This window comes from Neolamprologus brichardi, chromosome 19 (genome assembly GCF_056152115.1).
Source record: "Neolamprologus brichardi isolate AB-2024 chromosome 19, ASM5615211v1, whole genome shotgun sequence".
Taxonomy (NCBI): domain Eukaryota; kingdom Metazoa; phylum Chordata; class Actinopteri; order Cichliformes; family Cichlidae; genus Neolamprologus; species Neolamprologus brichardi.
In genome coordinates this window covers 43,352-66,053 of record NC_142122.1, presented here as the reverse complement: position 1 = coordinate 66,053, position 22,702 = coordinate 43,352, and the positions used below count along the sequence as shown (strand labels likewise).

Sequence of the window (22,702 nt, the reverse complement as noted above, 5' to 3'; positions counted from 1 at the left end):
CAGCGCCATCAGATCTGATATTTTATCCCCTCTTCACTTTTTAAACACTTTATGGATTTTTTGAAGCTGAGCTTTTATACATGATGAATTGCTCTCTTCAGTTGGGTGTCTTCCCTGCTGCCTTTAAAACGGTGGTGGTAAGGCCCCTTCTGAAGAAGAGCAATTTGGATTGTAATGATTTAACTACAGACCTGTATCCAACTTACCATTTTTAAGTAAAACTTTAGAAAAACGTGTTTTTACTCAGATTAATGATTTTCTGAATGATGGACAGATCCTGGAGATATTCCAGTCTGGATTTAGGGTGAACCACAGCACAGAGGCTGCTCTCCTAAAGGTTTTAAATGATCTTAGATGTAACTGGGACTCCCAAAAGCTCTCAGTCCTGGTGCTGCTGGATCTAAGCGCAGCCTGATACAGTAGACCACGCTATTCTTTTAAACAGACTGAAACACATGGTGGGCCTCTCTGGTGCTGTACACAACTGGTTCACTTCCTGTCTCTCAGACAGAACTTTTATGGTGAGTATGGATACATGCTCCTCTAAGATCCATAGAATGACATGTGGTGTGCCTCAGGGGTCAGTTTTAGGCCCTGTACTTTTTAATTTGTATATGCTCCCTCTCGGCGGTGTCATCAGGAGGCATGGAGTGAACTTCCACAGTTACGCTGATGACACTCAGCTGTACATCTCCGTGTCTCCTGATGACACCAGACCAATGGATGCCCTTTTTAACTGTATTCTAGATATAAGATCTTGGATGGCAGAAAACTTTTTACAGCTTAACCAGGACAAAACTGAAGCGGGTGTATGTATCCATGATCGTTTATGTTAATGAGAGTGTGGGGACTGAGTTGGAGGGCGGGGTGGGGTGGGCTGCTTTTAACCATGTAAAGCACTTTGTGCTACATCTTTGTATGAAAAGTGCTTTATAAATAAAGATTGATTGATTGATTGATTGATTGATTACCTGCTCCTCTTCCTCTGCTTGGCCCTAAACACAGATGAAGTCACCTGGACACCAAAGGTCAGGAAGAACAAATGTAATCCTTCTCTTCTCCTTTTGTTTATATGTAGAAAAAGGAAAAACTTAATAAAAAGTAGATCAAAAACTGAAGAAAACTCTGATCCACGTATGAACATTACCTGCTGAAGTGATGCAGAGCCCCGACAGCGTGTCCGTGTTGTCGGGTGAACGATCCACGCTCTGTACATTTATATTTTAAAAATTGATTCAGGATTTAATGAATCGGTATTGCGTTATTCAAACTAAATTCGATTTGAATCGGGAAATCGATTTTTTAAACCCACCCCTAGTTTGGTCACACAGGAGGAGCCTCACTCACATGTCCACTTGGAGTAACACTGAGGAGGAGTCACAGTGGGAGTCACTCGGTCTGAACTTTGACCTTCAGGTCGATCCTGTTCCTGAAATCTGGAAGAAGCAGGAATGAAAGACACGTTTGGTGATCTCCACACCACGAGGTGGCGGTAAACCCCTCCGCTTCTGCCAACACCAAAGAAGAAGAAGGAGCAGGGGGAGAAGAGGAGGAAGGGGTCGCGGAGCGCGCTCAGTCGACGGAAGATGGCGGACACAGAAGGTGAGCACGAGGCTCGTCTCCTCCAAACTTTCAGCTTTTAGTTTTAATCAGAATCAAATTCACGTAAGAGACCGGACAGAACCAGAACCTCCGCGCCTGCGCACATCCGCTCGCTACGCGCAGCCTCTTCGACTGAGCAGAACTGCGTTTAAAAAGCGGAAAACACGTTTTCCAGAAAAATCCGCCTTTTGATCGTAAATGTTCTGAGTCTGTTTGTTGGGTTTAAGGTTCGGATGATCTGGGACCGGTTCGAGCTCAGGTACACGTGACAGTGTGTGTCTGCGTGTGTGCAAGCGGCGTGTGTGCAGCACGTGTGCAAGCGCAAACTGAGTTTACCTGTTCAGGTGGATCATGTGTTGGTAGGATCTGATCAGTGAGCTGGATCGGATCAATCCGCGGATTTTAATCGATCTGCAGGTTTGGTTGAGCTGCTGGGAGGTCTCGGTGCCGACTGAGCTGGGTTTGAATCAGTTTCAGTCAGTCTCAGCTGGGCTCGATCACTGATTGATTATTACGATCGGGTCCAGTTCACTGCATCGATCTGCGGCCGCGTTAAACATCCTGATTATTAATCGCCGGATTACTGATAAGTTGAGCAATTGAGCAAGGCCTGTTAGCTCGGTGTATTAGCCACTTCATGCTAACAACCACGTGTGGCAGGGAGGCCACGTGGTTGTGCAGCTGCGCACGAGGGAGAGAAGAATGAGCCGATATAACCTGTGAAATAATTACAGTTCGTGTCGTCACCATTTTGGCACCAGATGATTTTGTGTTAGATCATCTTAAAGGTCAAAGACAGAAGCAAGTCTGCCTGCACACTGCGCATGCTCATTGTCACCCTGACATCAGGTTTGTTGGTTTTTCAGCAACGTCAGTGAAGAAGAAGAAGAAAGTGAAGAAAGTCAGTGAAGAAGATCTTGGGGTGAGTCAGAAGGTCAGAGGTTGCTGTTTCAGCGCCTGGCACTGTGGAGTGTGTGAACAAACTTCTTGTTTTTGTTGTTCAGGAAGTCCAGCAGAGCGGGGACTTCTTCATCCGCCCAGAGTCCAAAGTCGCCTCATTGGACACGTCGCAATGGCCGCTGCTGCTAAAGGTAGGTCACCTGAGTCTGCCTGTTATTGTCACCTTACTACTTCCTGTCAAGTCATGGTCGTGTGATGTGATGAACCTGTTTATCCATTCGCTGAGTGCTGCCTTTGAGTCGCAGTCGGTGCTTCTGCTCCCGTTCTGGGGGCGGAGCCTCTCGGTCGGGGTCCTGGCAGCGTCCCGGCGTTCTGCTGGACGACAGACGGAACCTCGCCAAGAGAACGGCGCAACTCGACCGCTGCCAAGACGACTTCCTGTTCTGATCATATGACACTGCAACCCATATCCAAGAGCCTGACAGTGTGCTGTGTTGCTCTTCAAACAGGAAGTGACGTTCTGACGCCAAAGTTAGGTTTGTGTGTTTTTTATCTGCAGAACTTTGATAAGCTGAATATCCGGACGGCGCACTACACGCCGTTACCGAACGGCAGCAACCCACTGAAGAGGAACATCCACGACTATGTCAGGTACCGCCCCGCCGACACACCTCACCGATACGCCACCCCAGTGCCCCTCTGATTCTACGTGCCGTTTCCTGTCAGGTCAGGCTTCATTAACCTTGACAAACCAGCCAACCCATCATCCCACGAGGTCGTGGCGTGGATCCGGCGGATCCTTCGAGTCGAGAAGACGGGTCACAGCGGCACGCTCGACCCGAAGGTCACGGGCTGCCTTATCGTCTGCATTGACCGAGCCACCCGGTTGGTCAAGTCCCAACAAAGTGCAGGTAATGATCGCCACTTCCTGTTCCTGTCGACTGTTGGAGGTGATCATTGTGATGCCATTGATCTGACAGCTGATTGGTTCACGTGTGGCAGGTCACACCTTTGCAGCGATCAATTGCTGTGACCAGTTTATGATCAGCTGACAGGAAGTGGTTCACCTCTGATGTAGTCCGGCTCGCTGTCTTTGCCCCTCGCCAAGGCGTGGGCCCAGTAAACTGCCGCCGCCTCACTGCTCTCTGTGTTTATTGCAGGTAAAGAGTACGTGGGAATAGTTCGGCTGCACAACGCCATCGAGAGCGAGCACGTTCTGGCCCGGGTAAGACTTCCTGCCGCCAAGCGCTCGCTCATCGATCCGCTCGAGTATTAATTAGCGTGCTTATCGATCATTAGAAATCTCCTTTTTGATTAAAAACATCCTAATAGTTTTCCTGAAGCTCTTATTGGCTGGCTGCCAGTCATGTGACCTCCACTGACTGGGATTATATCTGCAGGGGCTGGAGACGCTGACGGGCGCTCTGTTCCAGCGGCCGCCACTGATCGCCGCCGTCAAACGTCAGCTGAGAGTTCGAACGATTTACGAGAGCAAACTCATTGAGTACGACCCCGAGAGGAGGCTTGGTGAGCGAGACGTTCATTTGGCGTTTAATCGCTTCACCTGTGTGGGGGCGCAGTGATGTCACAGGTCACGTCTTTGCTGCAGGTATATTCTGGGTGAGCTGTGAGGCGGGGACATACATTCGCACGCTGTGCGTCCACCTGGGGCTGATGCTCGGCGTTGGAGGCCAGATGCAGGAACTGAGGAGGGTCCGGTCAGGGGTCCTGGGAGAGAAGGTGAGCGTCACTTCCTGTGTGATGTCACTGTGGTTTCAAAGTGTTGAGTCCAGGCCCGCTGCTCAGTGCAGGTCTGTCAATGGAACTTTGACACAGAGACGGCGATGGAGAGGTGGCGGACATGGCGTGTCCAAACCCCGAACCCGAGTATCGCCGACATGACATCGCAGCACTTAATGATGACATCACTCACCGGATCTCTGTTTCAGGACAATTTGGTGACGATGCACGACGTGCTGGACGCTCAGTGGCAGTTCGACCACAACAAAGACGAGTCGTACCTGCGCCGAGTCATCTTCCCGCTCGAGAAGCTGCTCGTGTCACACAAACGCCTCGTGATGAAGGACAGCGCCGTGAGTCTTCCTCGCCATCCTCCCAGTTTAGAAAGCTGTGAATGTTAAAGTGGAGGTCACCTGCTTGGTGAAAGTCCAGGCAGACGCTCGCCGTTTTCACCTGTTTGTCAGCGAGATGAACAGTCATTGATGAGCTGCTGAATTTTACCTGCACAGGTGACACTGAAAACATCTGTCTGCAGGTGAACGCCATCTGTTACGGAGCCAAGATCATGCTGCCAGGTGTGCTCAGGTACGAAGACGGCATCGAGGTGAACCAGGATATCGTTGTCATAACAACAAAGGGCGAGGCCATCTGCACAGGTGAGTTAGGTGGTGTGATGCGTCACGTCCTGGTCAGGTGAAGCCACGTGATGAGTTGAGTAGCTGCAGCAGCTTTCGGGCCGTGGTGACTTGCTATCTATCACCCATAACTGATGGCTCCGCCTCTGCTCGATCGAGGTTATCGATTAGCGATGGGATCGTTGACCAGTTTGTTTTTGTGCAGCGGTGGCGCTGATGACCACAGCGGTGATATCCACATGTGACCATGGCGTGGTGGCAAAGATCAAGAGGGTGATCATGGAGAGGGACACGTATCCCCGCAAATGGGGCCTGGGACCAAAGGTGCGCCTGACAACACTGATCAGCTGTGAGCGAATAACCCGATCGAGTGTTTAACGAGTTTTTGTTAATCAGGCGAGTCAGAAGAAGATGATGATTCAGAAGGGACTGCTCGACAAACACGGCAAGCCCAACGGCAGCACGCCGGCCGACTGGAAAGACCAGTACGTCGACTACAGGTACGTGCAGGGGCGGGGTCCAAGGGGAGGACAGGTGCACGTTTCTTATTCAGACACAGTAAAAACACTTGAGGATGATTCTGTAGCGCGAGGTAAAGTCGGGCAGGTGAAGCAGACAGTTATCCCTCGCCGAGCTGGCGTGCTCTCCGAGGGAGTCAGTCTGCGACAGCAATGCTCGGGTCTGAGCTCCTTCACTCAGCTTCCCGCTGATCTGCAGCTCGCCTGAGAACATGTGACGATGTCCACCCCAGCTGTCACTCTTCTTTGAGTTCAGTGGGAAGTGTTCACGGTTTTGGTTTGTTTTTAAACAGTGTCTCCCAGGCGACCGGGGAGTCGGGCGATGCTTCAACAAAGGTAAACTCGAACAGTAATCACTGAAATCAGGTGTAGTCTGAGCTGATGCTGACCTTTGAGCTCTGATCTGCAGAGGAAGCGGGAGGTGACGGAGAGTGAGGGTGAAACGCCACCCAGCACACCGTCTGCAGAGGAGGCAAAGAAAGAGAAGAAGAAGAAGAAAAAGGAGAAGAGGCTGAAGCTGGAGGAGGCAGAGGCGGAGGACACGGGCCCAGAAGCACAGGTGAGTGCGTCTGTGACAGAACTGCAGCAGGAAGAAACGCTTTAAGCTTGTCTGCATTTTTCAACAGTGTGACTCGTGTTTTCATCATGGCTTCTTCCTGCAGGTTGTGGAGAGCGCAAAGAAAAAGAAGAAGAAGAAGAAACAAAAGGAAGGTGACACAGAGTAAGGAATCTCAGGTGAACGGGTGGCGAGACCCAGCCCACGTCACCCCTGAGTGCAGATGGTTGTGGGAGTTCGGCATGCAAGCAGAACATAACGTTATTTTGTAAAAATATTTTTTTAACTGTAAATACCTGTTTGTACTTTTAAGATTAAATGTTTTTTGTTCTGAGCTTTTTGTTTTTTGAAATTTTGACCTGGGAACAGAAATAAAAGCTTTATCATATACTTGTATGTCATTATGTGACTTCAGGACACAGTTGAGAAAATTGTAGCTGGTCTGGTTGTAATCTCATTACATTTCCTCCTGAAATGCAACAACGATTGTAGAGGAGGGGGTGTGGCAGCAACTTTCCACCTCAGCTTATTAATCAAGACAGTTTGGATTCATTTGAAAGCCTGACTGAGCTCAAACCAGTCCTGTTATCATCCAACTGGCCCTTACTGAGTTTAATTCCTCAGACCTTTTTAATCTGATTTAGTGTTAGTCCCAAATAAATAATCACATTGCCTGACGGTCAGTGCTCTGTTCAGCTGAGCAGTCCTTTAACATGACTAATAACGACTTTCTTCAAAAGTAAAATTTTTACCCTTAGAAAAAAATATTTCAGTCAGGTTTCAGAGCTCGTCACAGAAACAGCTTCAGTGAAGGTTACAAATGATCTTCTGGCCTCTGACAGTGGACTCATCTCTGTGCTTGTCCTGCTAGACCTCAGTGCAGCGTTCGATACTGTCGACTAGCGGTGGGTTTTGTTTATCGACTTATCGATTAAAATAGATTCTAGCTTGGATAACGTGATATCGATTCATTAAAATCCTGAATCGATTTTTAAATAAACATTTATTTTGCCTGAAACGCCAGAATCTCAGGTTAAACCTCACAGAATTTCAACAACCACCAAACAGCTAAAACAGTAACTGAGAGCAGGAACACTGATTCTGCACAGAGACGTAAACACAGCGCAGACCTGACAGATCAGAATCAGCGAGATGTCGTCTTTCTCACCGACGACACGGTCGGGGCTGAAAGCCGACAGCTCGCTGATCCTGATGTTTCGGCGGGTCGCGCTTTGTGTTTGCGTCCCTTTTGCGCTGATTCTGAAGCTGCAGGTTTTATCTGTCCAAACAATACTGACCGAACCAGCAGCAAAAGAAGATCCAAACTACGCTTCACATAAACATCGTCACGAATTCACTCTGACTTTTGCTGCTTTGCTTCCACCAGGATAAAATCACACTTCCTGCACAGCTCTCTCTCTCTCTCTCTCTGTACTTCAACAACAGTTTCCCGTCTAAAAATCTGTTTTCTGCATTATTCGCTTGCTTGTTACCAACCAGTCTACCGTTGTTTACAGCGCTTTTTTCCCTGTTACTTACCTCAAGAAAACCTCATTTCTGCTGTTCGATACTGAACAAATTTAAACTTTTTAAAATTATGCAAAATTGCAAAATGTTGTGTCTCTAAAACCTCTGTAACTTTGCTCTGCTTCACTTCAGCAGCATCAGGTAATGTTCATATCCAGGGCGTAGATTTTGTTTTGGCATTGGTGGGGACGAATGATTCAGGTTTTTTTGTCTTTGCTTCTTGATAACAAAAGGAGAAATGTACTTGCCTACATATGCTATTCTCCATGCTTTTAAATCATTAAAATTACAATTGATAGTTTTATATGTGAGTTATATAATGCTAAATTACAATTAAACAAATGACTAAGTATTTTAGACTTCAGCCATATTCAATATAAATCAGGTATCATACAAAAATAAAAATAACAGGGCTGGACTGGGACAAAATATCGGCATTTTGACTGGTGACCGGCCCACCATGGTATTATAGGAAAAGTCATAAATCCTTTAAAGCCTTTATAATAAGCTTAAACCTACACCACCTTCCCTATTCTGGTATTCTAAACAGTAACACCTAATTTATAATTACATATACCTATAACTAAAAGGGTTTCCAACTCCCAGCAAAAAAAGAAAAAAGTAGGGAACCACTCCCCCACCCTCTGCCTCAAGATGCTTAAATAACAAAACCGATTTAAATTTAATGCACGTATAAAACAAATGCACAGAAATCTATTATTTTTCTCCAGTAATTAAATAGATTCAACAGAATTGCAGACTGCACAGATGGTGCCTTAAAGTAAAGAATACTATAACTTACTGGGGTATATACTAGACTTAATATTTACTGAATACAATAATGATTTCTATACATTTTACATCAGATGAAAACTTTGGTTGAAAGACTCAGATAATTATTTTATTAAAAGTGAAACATTTTAAATGAGAATAAGAAAGTATTTCTTTGTGCCCCCCTCTCCCTGTTAATGCCCTACCTGGGCCCCTGGCAACACTTTGCTAGAGCCGCCCCTGCACAGTTACCAGCAGTCAGCTACTTAGAAAAGGATCCTGGTGTTATTTGTCTCTCAGAAACAGTTCATAACTTCAACTCATCCATGTCACCTAAAAGGTAAACCTGTTTCTCCATCACCTGTTCAGCTCTGATGAGTCAGTAAGGACATCTCCTGGTTTCATCTTCATGTTTCCCTCTCACCACATATCCAAACCATCATGACCAGCAGCTTTACAGCTGTGGCTCCAGCAAACATCAGCTGATACTAGAAATTAATATTAAATACATTCTAACAACAGCTGATCAAGCTTAAACGTGCTGCTGTTGTTTAGTGCGACATCTGCTGGTTTCCTGTTTCTGGCGCAGAGAAAAGCCGATCAGCTGATCATTGATCAGTTTCATGATTGAATTAGCAACTTTCTAGCTGAAGTAGTGCGGGACAAATTGCCTTCCTTTTCACCTTAACTATAAAGTTTGACCTCCTCGGCTGTAATTGGTCCAGCCCAGAGTCGATCATGACCAACTGGCCAATCCACCACCGTTCATTTATACCGTTAAAAAAAAGAAAAGGAAGGAAACCCCATTGGCCCATAAAAATGAAAAATCACGAGCAGCCCACTGGGCAAATGCCCGGGATGCCCGATGGCCAGTCCAGCCCTGAAATACAGTCATGACAATAAACGAATATGAGTTCAAGGACTTAACATCATTACTTCAGTTACACCAACATCTCTGATACATCAGCACTAAGCGAACACTGAATGACCTGGTGGTTTATGCCCATCTAAGATTACCACAAAGTAAAAGATCTCTCAGCAAAATTATGCAACATTTTAGGCACTACTGCCCCGATCAGATCAGTGAGCTGGGATTTCTTATTCTAAGCATGAGCTACTGTTACAGCAACAGACATTAATACTACTGGTGTCCCACACAACAACTCAATGTCCACTATGTGAAGCAGCCAAACACATGCCTGCTCCTCTTGTTAACAGAGATAAACTGCTGGCATATTGGTTTTACATCTGTACTGTCCAGTCTCTCCTGGTGGACATACAGCAGCATTGTTTAATCTCATTCGAGTCATTGTTGACTTTAGCCATGTTTTTAGTCTTCTGAGAGCACCGAAGCTTCTTTCAGCCTCAACTGAGGATACTGGGATGACTAAAAGCAGCCTGACAATTGTCATGATAATAAATACTAGTTAATCTACAGCACCAAATCATCAGTCAGTGACCTGTGACCTCGCCTCTTCACCTCTGAGCTACAACATGGCAGAGCTGCCTCAGTCACCTGATGCATAACAGTGAGACATTCACATACATGCAGCCACACATGTGCTTCAAATACAGTCATGAACCAACATCATCCAGTTTCACCTGTGATCTTGTGTCACCATCACTCTCTGAGCTCTGTGTTGGTTCTTCTGTCAGCTGACAAACAGGACAAACATGACAATAAGAATAAAATGTGCAGCTGCTTCAGTGTTTCTGTCACTTTGTGCAGATCTTGACTCATCAGTAATGTTTGTAGGCTGAGTGCATTTTAAAAACAATTTGTACAAACTGCACTACAAGGTGGGATATTTGCAAAATCATGACTACCTCATGATATATTGTCTCAAAAATTAACCCTATGAATACGTCAGTGCCATTAGGAGGAAATTATTGTGTCACCAACATTTAACGTTAGACATATAATTTTAACAGCCTCTGTAAACTAATATCCTGGCTGCTCGAGGCTCCGTTTTCTCTGACAGCTTCAATCAAAATGAGAAATGCTGCTCTGAGACTGAGAGAACTAATAGTGCTGCATGTTGTGCAGTTAGTTTCCCAACACGTTATTCATGATTACAGTATTAGACTGATGTGGCCAAAGCCTAGCATAGCCTGTAACGTTATTGTGACAAATTTTATAAGTGAGCTTGGCTTTAAGTGACTTACAGGTTTCTTTGAAAAATACTTTCTTATATCCAGGGTCTTCCTCTTAGCTGCCGTCCTCCTCTCCTCGCAGCGCAGGCTTGCCGCTGCTAAAACTAAACAGAGCTCCCTGAAAGGCTCAGCCAATCACATTGGCCATATTTATCACATGACTAGGACTCCAGTAGAGAACGTAATTTAACTCTTTCTGCACCGCTGAGTGAATGAGACGTTGACAGATCGTTTTTTTCTTTCTATCGGGATTGATTTTCTTTACTCGAAGAGTTTAAATTATTGGCGGGGACAATTCAATAATCGCTGGATATTGGTGGGGACACGTCCCTTCCGTCCATGCCAAATCTACGCCCTTGGTTCAGATGTTGATTCATGGTTTTCTTTTGTTTTTGATCTACTGCAGAATATTTTTATAAAATCCCAGGCCAGGAAAATCACCTTCATGTTTTTCTGTGATAAAGTCTCACAAGTGTCAGCGTTCTTTTTATAGATATAAAAATATGGAAATGTACTGATGCATGAGCTAAATTATAATATTTCTGTCTGAGGCAAAATTTCCCCGAATCGAATTGTGGATTGAATCGATTCTAGAAATCACTGACGATACCCAGCCCTACTGTCGACCATAATATCCTATTAGAGCACGCTGTAGGTGCTCAGGTACTGCACTGCAGTGGTTTGAATCATATCTATCTAATAGACTCCAATTTATGCATGTAAATCCACACTAAAGTTAATTATGGAGTTCCACAGGGTTCAGTGCTAGGACCAATTCTGTTTACATTATACATGCTTCCCTTAGGCAGCATCATTAGAAGACATAGCATACATTTTCACTGCTATGCAGATGACACCCAGCTCTATCTGTCCATGAAGCCAGATAACACACACCAATGAGTTAAACTGCAGGAATGTCTTAAAGACATAAAGACCTGGATGGCTGCTAACTTTCTGCTTCTTAATTCAGATCAAACTGAGGTTATTGTACTCGGCCCTGAAAATCTTAGAAATATGGTATCTAAGCAGATTCTTACTCTGGATGGCATTACCTTGGCCTCCAGTAACACTGTGAGGAACCTTGGAGTCATTTTTGACCAGGACATGTCCTTCAACGCACATATTAAACAAATATGTAAGACTGCGTTCTTCCATTTGTGCAACATCTCTAAAGTTAGAAATATCCTGTCTCAGAGTGACGCTGAAAAACTAGTTCATGCATTTATTACTTCCAGGCTGGACGACTGTAATTCATTATTATCAGGAAGTCCTAAAAACTCCCTGAAAAACCTTCAGCTAATCCAAAATGCTGCAGCAAGAGTCCTGACAGGGACTAGAAAGAGAGCAGATTTCTCCTGTTTTGGCTTCCTGTTAAATCCAGATTTCAAAATCCTGCTCCTCACATACAAGGTCTTAAATAATCAGGCCCCATCTTATCTTAATGACCTTGTAGTACCATATCACCCTATTAGAGCACTTCGCTCTCGCTCTGCAGGCCTACTTGTTGTTCCTAGAGTATTTAAAAGTAGAATGGGAGGCAGAGCCTTCGGTTTTCAGACCCTCTTCCGTGGAACCAGATTCAAACTTTGCTTTTTGCTAAAGCATATAGTTAGGGCTGAATCAGGTGACCCGGAATCCTCCCTTAGTTATGCTGGAGTTCCCACAGTGAATCGTGGTATCTTGGTTCAACTGACGATGTCATTTGGTGATGAAGTCGAAGTGAGCATGCTCAGGATGCACTGAACTCTGATCAGCCTTTGTAGAGTTGGAAGCTGCTTTACAGAGTCACCTACTTTGTAACATTTTACTGTCTCACTTGCACCATCTTGCAGGCATTCGTGGTACTGCTTTGAAATGGTTTAGGTCTTATCTTTCTGACAGAACTTTTAGTGTTAACTTTTTAGGGTATGAGTCCTCCTCTGCCGCCTTTCAGTCTGGGGTCCCGCAGGGCTCAATTTTAGGGCCTCTGCTTTTTTCATTATATTTACAGCCCCTGGGAACCATCCTCAGAAGGCATGGATTATCCTTCCACTTCTATGCTGAGGACTGTCAGATTTATCTGCCTCTGAAGCAGAAAGATGCCTTCTCTATTAAGCCACTTCTAGCATCTCTAGAAGACATTAAATCTCGGATGTCCCTAAACTTTCTAAGATTCAAGCAAAACTGAGGTGATTCTGTTTGGTCCTAGTGGACCATGTGAACGCTCCGCTATTGATTTGGGACCCCCGGCAGAGTATTTTAAACCTGTTGTTACTAACCTGGGTTTTAAGATGGACAGTGATTTTAAATTAGACAGTCAAATTAGGGCTACTGTCAAGTCCAGTTTTTATTATTTAAGGCGCTTGGCAAAGATAAGACCAATGTATGTCAGCCGTATCCTGAAACAGTAATCGATGCTTTTATTCCATCTCGTTTGGATTACTGTAATTTGCTGTATTGTGGAGTTAGTCAGCCTCTTCTCTCTCGTCTGCAGCTTGTCCAAAATGCTGCTGCACGACTTTTAACCAGAACTCGTAAAAGAGAGCACATAACTCCCATCATCGCCTCGCTCCATTGGCTGCCTGTATATCTTAGAGTTCATTTTAAAATTCTCATGTTTGTTTTTAAATGTTTAAACGGTCTTGCCCCAACTTACCTCTCTGAGCTTCTTTGTCCTTACCCACCCCCCAGGTCTGCTCCTGGAGGTGCCCAGGTCCAAGAGGAAGCTCAGAGGGGGCGGGGCCTTCTCTGCCCCAGCACATTAGAGAGGCCCCTTCACCGTCCACTTTTAAAACATGTCTTAAAACCCATTTTTACTCCTTGGCTTATGACACAGTCTGACCCTGATTTTATTGTTTTAATCTAATATGCTGATTTTATTGTTTTAAATGTAATTCTCATCATCATTTTATACTATTTTATTATTGTTTTTGCCATTTGTGCTAATTTTATTATTTTAAATGTCATTTTAATAATCAGCTTATTTTTTAACATGTTTAATGTATCATTTCTGGCATGTCAAGTGTTCAGCACTTTGTGTTCAGCTTGGGGCTGATCTGAAAGTGCTATATAAATAAATTGCTTGCTTGTAGTTGAATGGTAAATGGCCTGCATTTGTATAGGGTTAAAAGCACTTTACACTACATTCAGTCATTCACACACTGGTGATGGCAGCTACATTGCAGCCACAGCTGCCCTGGGGCGCACTGACAGAGGCGAGGCTGCCGGACACTGGCGCCACCGGGCCCTCTGACCACCACCAGTAGGCAAACGTGGGGTTAGTATCTTGCCCAAGGATATTTGACATGCAGCCAGGAGGCAGCCTGGGATCGAACCACCAACCTTCTGATTAGTGGCTGACCTGCTCTGCCACCTGAGCTACAGCCAAGCCAGTTGAACAAAGAATCGACCCTAACTCTCTGGTTAGGTTAATAGACAGAAGATCAATCAGTCTGATTAGTAAATCTGTAAGTAGTTAATTATTGGTTTGTTAAATGTTTTTTTTAGGCTTGTTTTGTTTAAAATATTTGTTTGGTTTTTGAAGCATAAAAAAAATCCAGTCCAAATAAATCAAAACAGGAAGAAGTTTTATTTTGACATTTACAGAAAACACGTGTCATTATTCAAAAGATTCAAATATGACATGTGACCTCAGAAAAAGGTTAAAGTTCAAACCGTGAAATAAATCAAATAAAAAACAAACAACTTTTTATTTATCAACCGATTCAAAGTCCCGAAACACATTCAGTGTCTGAAATCAAAGGTCCAATAAAGTGATTGATTATCAAAGTGTTACCCAGAATGCAGCAGTGATAACGGCAGCTGCGGCCGGACCCTCACCATATCATTGAGTGTAACCATGACTACACAGAAGCTTTGAACCTGCCGTGTCCCCTCCCCCTGTGATGATGATGTCGATGATCTCGTCCTTTCTTTCGTATCGTATCTGTGAGGAAGCCGCAGGTGGAAGAATAAATGAATGGTTCTGTTGGGCCCAGGTGGCTGATCCTGAAAGCCAATTGGATAGTAAGCTGAAGGTGATGCGATGGCCCACGTTTTGTTTTACATCTTGATCGCGGTGGGCAGACTCTCACTGACTGGTCAGACACAGTGGCAGCTGAGCAGGTCTCCATGTGAGCTGGTGATGACTCTGACTCTGTGATTGGTCAGTCTCTGCAGGTCAGAGGTCAGCCGCAGCAAACGAGGACTCGGCTCAAAGATGACCCGGCTTGGGTCGCTCGGGTCAGGTCTGTAGTACGAGTCCAGAACCTCCAGAGTGTCGAGGCGCCGCAGTCGCTGCAGCTGCAGGAAGTCATCATCGGACACGTGCTGGTGCCTGAAACAGCGATGGCAGGTTACCATGGATATCATCATGACACTTACAACAGAGACACTGCGTGTGACGTGTCGGGCTCACCTTATCCGCAGCGTTTTCAGATGAGGGAACAGCTGTGGGAGGAGTCTGATGAGGTCGGACGACGAGCTCCAGGGCTCCAGGTGAAGATGCTCAAGCTGCGGTGCCCGGGCGGAGACCACCCGCAGGTCGTTGGGCTGCAGGTCCACACACAGCGTCAGGCTGAGCAGCGAGGTGGGCAGGAAGTCAGCGTACGATGCCAGGGGGTGGCCTCCTATTGAACATGCAGACATAAGAGAGATGCTCAGATAGACAAATACGAAGGGGGGAAACAGACACTCACCGTGGATGCTGAGGTTGGTTAGGTGTGGCAGTGACGTCAGCCACGTCTGCAGGTGACAGGTGGGTCCAGGTACGGAGTACAGGTGGAACACTGACAGGCTACGGAGGCGGGACAAAGGCTGCAGCGTTTCCTGTGTCACCACGGCGTCATAATTCAGCAGCTGCAAGTCCAGCAGCTGCAATGCGGCGTCACCTGCAGGACGATAAAACACACCTGAGCCATGTGACGTCTGATCTCACCTGTCTCTGTTCCATGTCAGAGGTGAGGCAGGTTCAGCAGGAAGGCAGAACACACCAGTGCCTAACCATCAAGATCAATAATCTAACTATTAAATATCTCAGCGAGCGACTGATCCAGGTGTGCCTACCTGTGTGGTGGGCGGGGCTGAAGAAGTCGTGTGGAAGCGTCCTGTAGGTGATCATGGTCCAGGACAGGTGTGTGAGCTCGCTCAGGTGAGCGAGGACACCGCTGAGGGACGGGACCCTTAGGCTGCCGTCGTGGTGCAGCAGTAGCGAGGTCAGACACGTCAACTGACCAACGGTGGCCAACAGGTGAGAGGCAGAACAGGTGAGCTGCACGTTACAGAGGCTGAGCTGCGTCAGCTGCTGACTCAGAGGAAACAGGAAGTCCAGGTTCCTCAGAGGTATGGAACAGGAAGTGACGGACAGTCGCTGAAGCTGGCGGAACAGTCTGAGATCATCCACGCCCCCCTCTCTCCAGTCGTCCAGTCGCAGGCCGCAGAGCGCCGGTAGCCAGGCGTGCAGCTGCTTCAGGTGCTTCCTCTTACCTGAGCGCAGCAGCACTTTGCCCACGTGCCTCTGAGCCAGGCTGCGCCAGAACGAGCGATTGTAGCGCGAGAGGTTCTGCAGCACCACGCTGAAGCCCCTCCACAGGGGGCGGGACTTATCCAGCAGGTGTCTGAAGTATGAGCAGGTGCAGCGCATGCTCAGTTTGTCCCTCCAGGAGAGAAAGCTGAACACTTTCAGCCACAATTCGGCCGGAAGCTGCAGCGCCATCTCTCACCTCCGATAATCGATCACGGAGCTACCTGAGCAGCGGCCCTGACGTCATCAAAGCCGCAACACCGCCTTTTTGATTAGCTGATATCGATCCTTGATCGTGTCTATGGTCAGCTCCGACAGCTCTTCTCACTCTGCCTGCGCCTGCGTGATATTATTGATTATCGCCAGATTTTAAAAGATCTCCACAGAAAAAGAGAGTCAGTAAAAGTACGGCAGTCCCAGTGTTAGCGCAGGCGCACTGACACTTACTTACAACATCCGGTCCCAGTGCTGACGTCACGGCCAGTAAGTTTCAGACGTTATTGCGCATGTCAGAGAATTGAAAAGGCTGCATCGTCAGTCACGTGTAAGAGCAGAAAATCAGTTTAAAGTCAGAACATTGCTTCTCGCGCACAGGTGAGTTTACCTGAGGAGTGCCGAGACCGGAAACCAGACACCCGCGGTCAAAGAAGACGACTGGAAGAAAAACCGCCGAAGAATAAGCTGAGCGGGTGGAGCTGGTCGGAGCTGATCGATCAGATGGAAGGTGGGTGATTGATAATCGATCCACACGTGACTAACCAGCTGATCAATGGCACGCGCAGCAAAAGGTTTCAGCTGACTGGCGGAAGCCTTTCCGTTATTAATCAGCGATCACGCGCTCAGGGTCAGAGGTTAGAGACCAAAACGACAACAAAGAGTGACGTCATATGTATACACCTGAGGTCCCTGTAGGATTTCACCTTTGCCTGGAGTCACGTGGACCATAAAGGTGGGCAGCTTGATATCGATTATTGACCAGCAGGAATTATTATCGCTTCAGACCGGCAGCGTTACCATGGTGAAATACCCCCTGACCCGGCTAAAGCCAGGTAAACCCTGAGTTACCTGGATGAGGTGACCGCTGCTGCAGAGCTGGAGTGGATGAGGTCAGTGAAGCCAGACAAGGCAAGAAATCCTGGATATGTTAGGGTTAGTAACGGTTGACCTTTGACAGCTGAATGGTGATGTAATGAGGTGACCTCCTGAAGGCTGCACAGGTTAAAGTAGCATCATGTCTGTGATTGGTCAGTGACGAGCAATTTTTAATTTGCTTTACTTCATTTTATTAAAATTTTTGACATTTGTATGTTTTTTTTAAATGACTTTTTTGACAAAAAGTTTAGAAATGTTGTCACGTTCTGAGCTGTGAGATCACAGGAAGTGACAGAGGCCGCTGTGAGGCGGCGAGCTGCACGTTGAGAACCGAGGCTTACGCAGGTTTTATGGATTGTCTTGTCGTGTCGCCTGCACGCTCTGTCACTAAAACTATCAACAACAAAATCACGTGACTCTGTTCTCAGGTGACATCTCAGTGACGTCAGCAAACAGGAAGTCTGCTGCAATCACAGGAAGTGCGAGAAAGATCAAAGACAACGCTGCCGACTGGCACAACATGATGCTGCGGTGGGACAGGTTGAATGAGGATGGCTTCATGGCGGTGGCGAGCATCATCAACATGAGGCGGTCAGTTTACTGATGATTTCAGGAATGCCAGGTGTTGATCGATCATGTGATTGATCGATCTAAAATGTGTTTTCAGTGCTCAGAGCGATCAGCTGCTGCTCAACAACTCTTCATCGCCTCCACCCTCTTCCTCACCACAGCACGTGGGCGGAGCCTCCGAGCTGCAGGACAAATGTCTCAAACTGCAGGAAGTCGTTGACAAAATGGTGAAGCTTCAAAAAACTTTATTTACACTTAGGTTCAGAGACAGAAAACACTGGTTCAGAATCCAATCAATAATCAATAAACACACACACAGCAGCGCCATCAGTGATCAATAATCTGAGTGCAGAGAGTAAAAGCTCACACAGACCTTTCAAAAGAAAGTGAGAAACAGCTTTTATTGACCACTAAACAAAAGCTGATCAGTATTGATCTTGACTGAGCATGTGACACAGATGAAGGCTCCTCCTCCTTGGGCTGATGCGCACCACTGCTTTATGAAGTTAAACTGAATCTCAGTTTGTTGATTTAAAGTGATGCCATCATCAGGTTCACCTTTTCCCATCTTTCTCTGAGTGAGCTGGATCAGTTAAACCTGAACTCCCAGATAGAGCTAATCAAGCAAGATAATAATCAATAACAGGAATCAGGAAGGTTATCAATGTTCTGCTGGAGCCTCTGAGCATGCTCATATGACAAGCATTTTACGCGTATCATGTGACCGATGAAGGAGCTCTGCTCTGATAGGCTGATCAGGTTTGATTCTGTTCATGAGGACGTGGCGTTTTCAGTGGGAGAAACATTTCGTCACTCTTCCAAGTGACAGAATCAGCTTTTTGGGATTCGCTTACCTGGCTCATCGAGCATGCGTCAAGACCTCTAACACTGTGTGACCTCATTTCTTGTTTCCTGTCAGGCTGCTGTGGTGACGAAGATGGCTCGTCTGATGACATCACAGCGTGGAGTAGAGGATCTGGAGGCGTTTCAGTTTGGAGCCGAAGGAAGAAAAACTCCTCTGTTTCACAGCTGGAGCACCAGCGAGTTTGGTGAGCAGCGTGGCTGATGGAAACCATGTAGCAGCTTGGACTCTGGTCAGATGAAGCTTAATCTTAATTTTACGTCTCACGATGATTCAGCCACAGTTTACTGATGGAGCTGTGAGATTAGTTGCCCATAGCAACAGCCTCCAGGCAGATCCGCCCTCTACTCAGATTTTATTCAATTGTTTCTGCTGCGGTTTCTACCTGTTCCATCAGTAACACTAACAAATTCCATTAATTCGGCCATTATAGGATAAAAATGCTTAAATTGTTTCAACAATTATAATCTGATCTCATATCAACTTCACGATCAACGATGGCTGCCTGACAGTCATTGTTTGAGTAAAACACCAAAGTTTCCAACGATAAAAGACAAATGTGGCTCAGCTTTCACTCAGCTGCCCACACGCTGAGCAGAGACGGTTGAAGTCAGAGATGCAGAAGCTGTAAATGATCCAAATAGAGCCACACGGGATGAGCTGGAACCGGATTCGGTCTGAATCTGTGATCCGAATCCATTTTGGATCTGTTCCGGAGCCTGCGATTCCTTGAAGCAGATCCAAACATGTCGAGGCTCAGACTCGGAACCTTTAAAATGTGGTTAGATGACTTTCAGGGACTGAAATGTAATCCGATTACCAGGGTTTTAATAGTTTTGCAATTTTCATTAGTTTTTATTTTTATTTAGTTTTGACTTCAGATTTTCAATTTTATATCAGTTTTAATTAGTTTTTACCAATTGTTTGCTAGTTTAGTTTTGATTAGTTTCAGTTATAATTTTAGTCGTGTTTGCAATAATTAAGTGTAACAAAATCCCAGTTTCATCATATCAGTCATTCTGCTCATCCTTGGGTATGTTGCTATTCCAGCTACCATACTGCACCCTGGACAGGTCGCCTGTCTGTCGCAGCGCTAACAGGCAGAGACAGACAACTCACATTCCCACCTATGGGTCCTTTAAAAATAAATAAATAAATAAATAAAGGCAGATGAACAACCATTGATACCAGGCAACTATAAAATGTATATCTTGGCCCCAATGAGACTATTAACTCTCGCAGCACCGGGTGTTCGTAATTTTGGTTCAAGTGAATTGATAAACTTTTTGAAGGTAATTGACTCACACAGTTGTGTAGATATCCCCGTCCTGTTGTCTCGGGATGCATCACGCTGCCTTGCCTGGGGTTAGCTTCTGTTTTCTGGGGATGAGGGTTGAGTGTGCTCCCTTACCTTCTCAAGCTAAGCTAGATCAGCCTTCTTGTGTGAGCTTTTCAAGTGCACTTTAAGGTTTGTGGGATTTTTTCCCTTTAGAAATGTCCCTCATAATTTGTCTGTTTCCACTACAAGACACTTGCTTTATCTAAAACACAGTCATATTCAAAGTAATCCCAAATTGGACTCTGGCTCCCGACTTTTCCTGACATGATTCTGCGCGTGGACGGAGCAGCGACACAGACGACTCGACTAACGTGCTGCCACCTGCTGGCATAATGAGACACAGCAAGAAAAAAATCTGGAAACTAAACTTCATTTTCACCCTTGACTCTTGTATGACACGCACACATCAATGAAAACTAAACACATTTTTGCTATAAATTCAGTTAATTTTAGTTAGTTTTGTGAACACTCATTACAGTTTTAGTTCGTTTTCCTTTTTTTGTTTTTATTTCCGTTAACGAAAATGTTTTTTCACTTCTAGTTTTCGTTAAGTTTTTGTTAACGATAATAACCTTGCCGATTACAATCAGACTGTCTGCAGCAGCTTTGAAACGTCACGGTCTCAGTTTAAGAGTCTAAAAGTCATCTGAGCTCATCTTCACTCAGATATTCTCCAGCGGTGACTATGATAAATGATCGATCGGTGATTAGAGTGTAACACAGTAAACGTTTGCAATGTAGGAAACTGACAGCGTCACTGTCCACAGAGTCACGGCGATGAAGACTACAGACAGTGTTGGGAAGGTTACTTTTAAAATGTATTCCATTACAGAATACATGCCCCAAAATGTATTCTGTAACGTATTCCGTTACGTTACTCAATGAGAGTAACGTATTCTGAATACTTTGGATTACTTAATATATTATCATGCTGTTTACAACTACATGAATGTACTATTGCTGTGATTTATTACTGTTACTGAAGGTCCGCGGCTCCGAACCGTAGTAAAGGGACCTCTGGCTAATAAGTCGGTTCGTGTCGGGCTCATAGCCGAAAACTAGCTTTACTTTGTTGTCTGGGTCAACTTTGCTAGCAGAGACAGAGAGAGGCGTTGAAAGGCTGCTCCAACTGAACTTTTTTTGGAGGAAAACACGAACAAAGCGTACAGTCGAGTCTTAATAGCTTACTTACAGCTGGGCTCGTCAGGCACTCTTCTTGGCTGCAGTGGTTATTATTATATTTACATGCTTCCAGCTCCCGTTTTTGCTCGATGACAGCTCGAACTTTTCCTTTTTCTCCCTCCCTCGCTCACAGACACATAACGGGTATGGCAGTCCATTCTCCCTGCAGCACGGACTACACTGCCTATGATGCTACATTCTTTAGACCTGTAGCATTCTGCCTATTAGCTTAGCACAACAACAACAGGCGCTCTCTCACCCAGGAAACACGCAGAGAGAGAGCGTCACCCTGTAACCATGGCAACCGTAACGCTGCCGCCTGGAACAACAGAACGTAGCTGTCAAACAAAACCCAAACAGTCCTGACCCGCGACAATATGAAACAGGGAAGTACCGCCGTGTAATCCATTTATTTCAACAAAGTAACTGTATTCTAAATACCACCTTTTTAAACGGTAACTGTAACGGAATACAGTTACTCATATTTTGTATTTTAAATACGTAACAGCGGTACATGTATTCCGTTACTCCCCAACACTGACTACAGATGATGATAGAGCTGTGATGTCATCACTGTCTCTGTCCTGATACATTGATTACTGATTGACTGATTGATAACAAACTAACATAAATGTGAGACTTCAGCGTTTGTAAAGACTTCTGCAGATTGTCTCCTCTGAGCTCCAACTTCATGAATCTGAGGTCAGTCAGCTGATTCAGGTGCAGCAGGAGGGGAGGAGTCAGGCAAAAAACACCTGCCAGCATACGGTTAGGTTCAGTGTTACCATAGTTACTGTCTCATAGTCGACGTTAACTCTCTTTCTCCCTCATCTTGAGGTTAAAAGACTCAGTTGTAACTGAACCTGCTTCCTGTAACGTGCCCCTGAGTGAGGCAGCACACTACCTGTCCTGTCGTGGAGCTGCATGCTGGGATCCCTTTGGGTGATTGTTTAATTTGTGTTTCAGGTGAAATCTCTCAGGTGCTGCTCGACTCGTTCCGTCAGGAGCTCCTCTTGAAGCAGACAATCCTACAGGAAGTGGCTCACACGGTGACCTCTGACCTCTGCATGGTCTTTCTGTCCTGCTGGCTCCATCAGCCGTTCATTCCCACGCAGAGCAGACTCAGGCTGGAGGCGTTGCTGCTGGAGACTGGGCACCGCCCACTGTGAGACCGTCAGCCCTGTCGGAGATGAAGCACATGAAAGAGTCGCAACAGAGGAACGCCAGACTGATCAGTGACTCTATTGATCATCCATTAAACCTGATGCAGGTGTGACCCTGGTTCCACCTTGATGAAGGAGACTCACTCAGCCCCTTTTTTGTTTGAGATCACAGGAAATAAACTGATCAATACCTGTCATCAGCACAGCGGAGCTCACCTGTTGCCTCACCTGTACTTGTGTGGCTAAATTCTGATGACATCATTAAGATTAAACATCTCCACAAAGAACTTACCCGCTCAAGCGTTTGGTTGCCGTGGCGATGTTATGTTTAAGCATTTTTTTTTTTCCTTGTTACATCACGGATTGATGGCAAGTTTGTTCAAACCGGAAGCGACACACCTGGTCAGACTCTGCATGAGCCACCTGTAGCCATGGCGTCTGGGTGCTGAAGCCCACAGCCCGCCCTTTATGGATGTGATGTGTTTATGTGCCTGAAATAAAGACGGAGGTCTTTGTACACATGAACAGTGTACAATAAAGTTGTTTTAAATCTGCTGTGTGTGTTTTAAATTTTCAGTGGAAGCAAAAGGT

At 45.7% G+C, this 22,702-nt stretch overlaps 3 protein-coding genes and 1 non-coding gene across 7 annotated transcripts; 3 read left to right on the top strand and 1 right to left on the bottom strand.

The window, feature by feature from the left end:
* The first annotated feature begins 1,486 nt into the window (after positions 1 to 1,486).
* dkc1 (dyskeratosis congenita 1, dyskerin) lies at positions 1,487 to 6,339 on the top strand. Its single transcript, XM_006800567.3, has 15 exons — positions 1,487 to 1,602; positions 2,469 to 2,524; positions 2,607 to 2,693; positions 3,062 to 3,153; positions 3,229 to 3,413; positions 3,663 to 3,727; positions 3,903 to 4,029; positions 4,112 to 4,242; positions 4,452 to 4,595; positions 4,778 to 4,898; positions 5,083 to 5,201; positions 5,274 to 5,377; positions 5,689 to 5,731; positions 5,805 to 5,954; positions 6,058 to 6,339. Exons 1-15 carry the CDS (start codon positions 1,587 to 1,589, stop codon positions 6,118 to 6,120), a joined length of 1,503 nt encoding a protein of 500 aa, XP_006800630.2. The 5' UTR covers positions 1,487 to 1,586; the 3' UTR covers positions 6,121 to 6,339.
* On the top strand, positions 4,941 to 5,017 carry LOC118454906 (small nucleolar RNA SNORD83). The gene has a single exon (XR_004843942.1). It is a non-coding gene; the product is annotated as a small nucleolar RNA SNORD83 (small nucleolar RNA).
* Positions 6,340 to 13,963: 7,624 nt separating the features above from the next.
* LOC102779293 (uncharacterized) lies at positions 13,964 to 16,936 on the bottom strand. 2 transcript variants are annotated; one of them, XM_006800563.3, is made up of 4 exons: positions 15,447 to 16,936; positions 15,080 to 15,271; positions 14,800 to 15,010; positions 13,964 to 14,718 (listed from the first exon to the last, which is right to left on the bottom strand). In XM_006800563.3, the coding sequence occupies exons 1-4, from the start codon at positions 16,093 to 16,095 to the stop codon at positions 14,484 to 14,486; spliced, it is 1,287 nt and encodes a 428-aa protein (XP_006800626.2). In that variant the 5' UTR covers positions 16,096 to 16,936; the 3' UTR covers positions 13,964 to 14,483. The 2 variants fall into 2 exon arrangements, with proteins under 2 accessions (XP_006800626.2, XP_006800625.2); XM_006800562.3 differs by having other exon boundaries at positions 14,800 to 15,271.
* On the top strand, positions 16,375 to 22,684 carry cinp (cyclin dependent kinase 2 interacting protein). Of its 3 annotated transcripts, none has more exons than XM_006800564.3 (5): positions 16,375 to 16,627; positions 17,424 to 17,586; positions 17,663 to 17,792; positions 18,485 to 18,614; positions 21,915 to 22,684. In XM_006800564.3, exons 1-5 carry the CDS (start codon positions 16,621 to 16,623, stop codon positions 22,115 to 22,117), a joined length of 633 nt encoding a protein of 210 aa, XP_006800627.1. In that variant the 5' UTR covers positions 16,375 to 16,620; the 3' UTR covers positions 22,118 to 22,684. The 3 variants fall into 3 exon arrangements, with proteins under 3 accessions (XP_006800627.1, XP_006800629.1, XP_035767895.1); XM_006800566.3 differs by having other exon boundaries at positions 16,375 to 16,852; XM_035912002.2 differs by having other exon boundaries at positions 16,375 to 17,009.
* Positions 22,685 to 22,702: the final 18 nt, after the last annotated feature.

What these genes read in the sequence shown, in the direction of transcription:
- dkc1 (XM_006800567.3), top strand. An exon ending in GCGAGCACGTTCTGGCCCGG is followed by an intron (nt 3,728 to 3,902) that starts GTAAGACTTCCT and finishes TTATATCTGCAG; the next exon opens with GGGCTGGAGACGCTGACGGG. An exon ending in ACACGGGCCCAGAAGCACAG is followed by an intron (nt 5,955 to 6,057) that starts GTGAGTGCGTCT and finishes TTCTTCCTGCAG; the next exon opens with GTTGTGGAGAGCGCAAAGAA.
- LOC102779293 (XM_006800562.3), bottom strand. Translation starts at nt 16,095, where the DNA reads ATGGCGCTGCAGCTTCCGGCCGAATTGTGGCTGAAAGTGTTCAGCTTT. An exon ending in CAGCCCCGCCCACCACACAG is followed by an intron (nt 15,272 to 15,446) that starts GTAGGCACACCT and finishes ATCGTCCTGCAG; the next exon opens with GTGACGCCGCATTGCAGCTG. An exon ending in CTGAAAACGCTGCGGATAAG is followed by an intron (nt 14,719 to 14,799) that starts GTGAGCCCGACA and finishes TCGCTGTTTCAG; the next exon opens with GCACCAGCACGTGTCCGATG.
- cinp (XM_006800564.3), top strand. An exon ending in AGGAAGTCGTTGACAAAATG is followed by an intron (nt 17,793 to 18,484) that starts GTGAAGCTTCAA and finishes GTTTCCTGTCAG; the next exon opens with GCTGCTGTGGTGACGAAGAT. An exon ending in CTGGAGCACCAGCGAGTTTG is followed by an intron (nt 18,615 to 21,914) that starts GTGAGCAGCGTG and finishes TTTGTGTTTCAG; the next exon opens with GTGAAATCTCTCAGGTGCTG.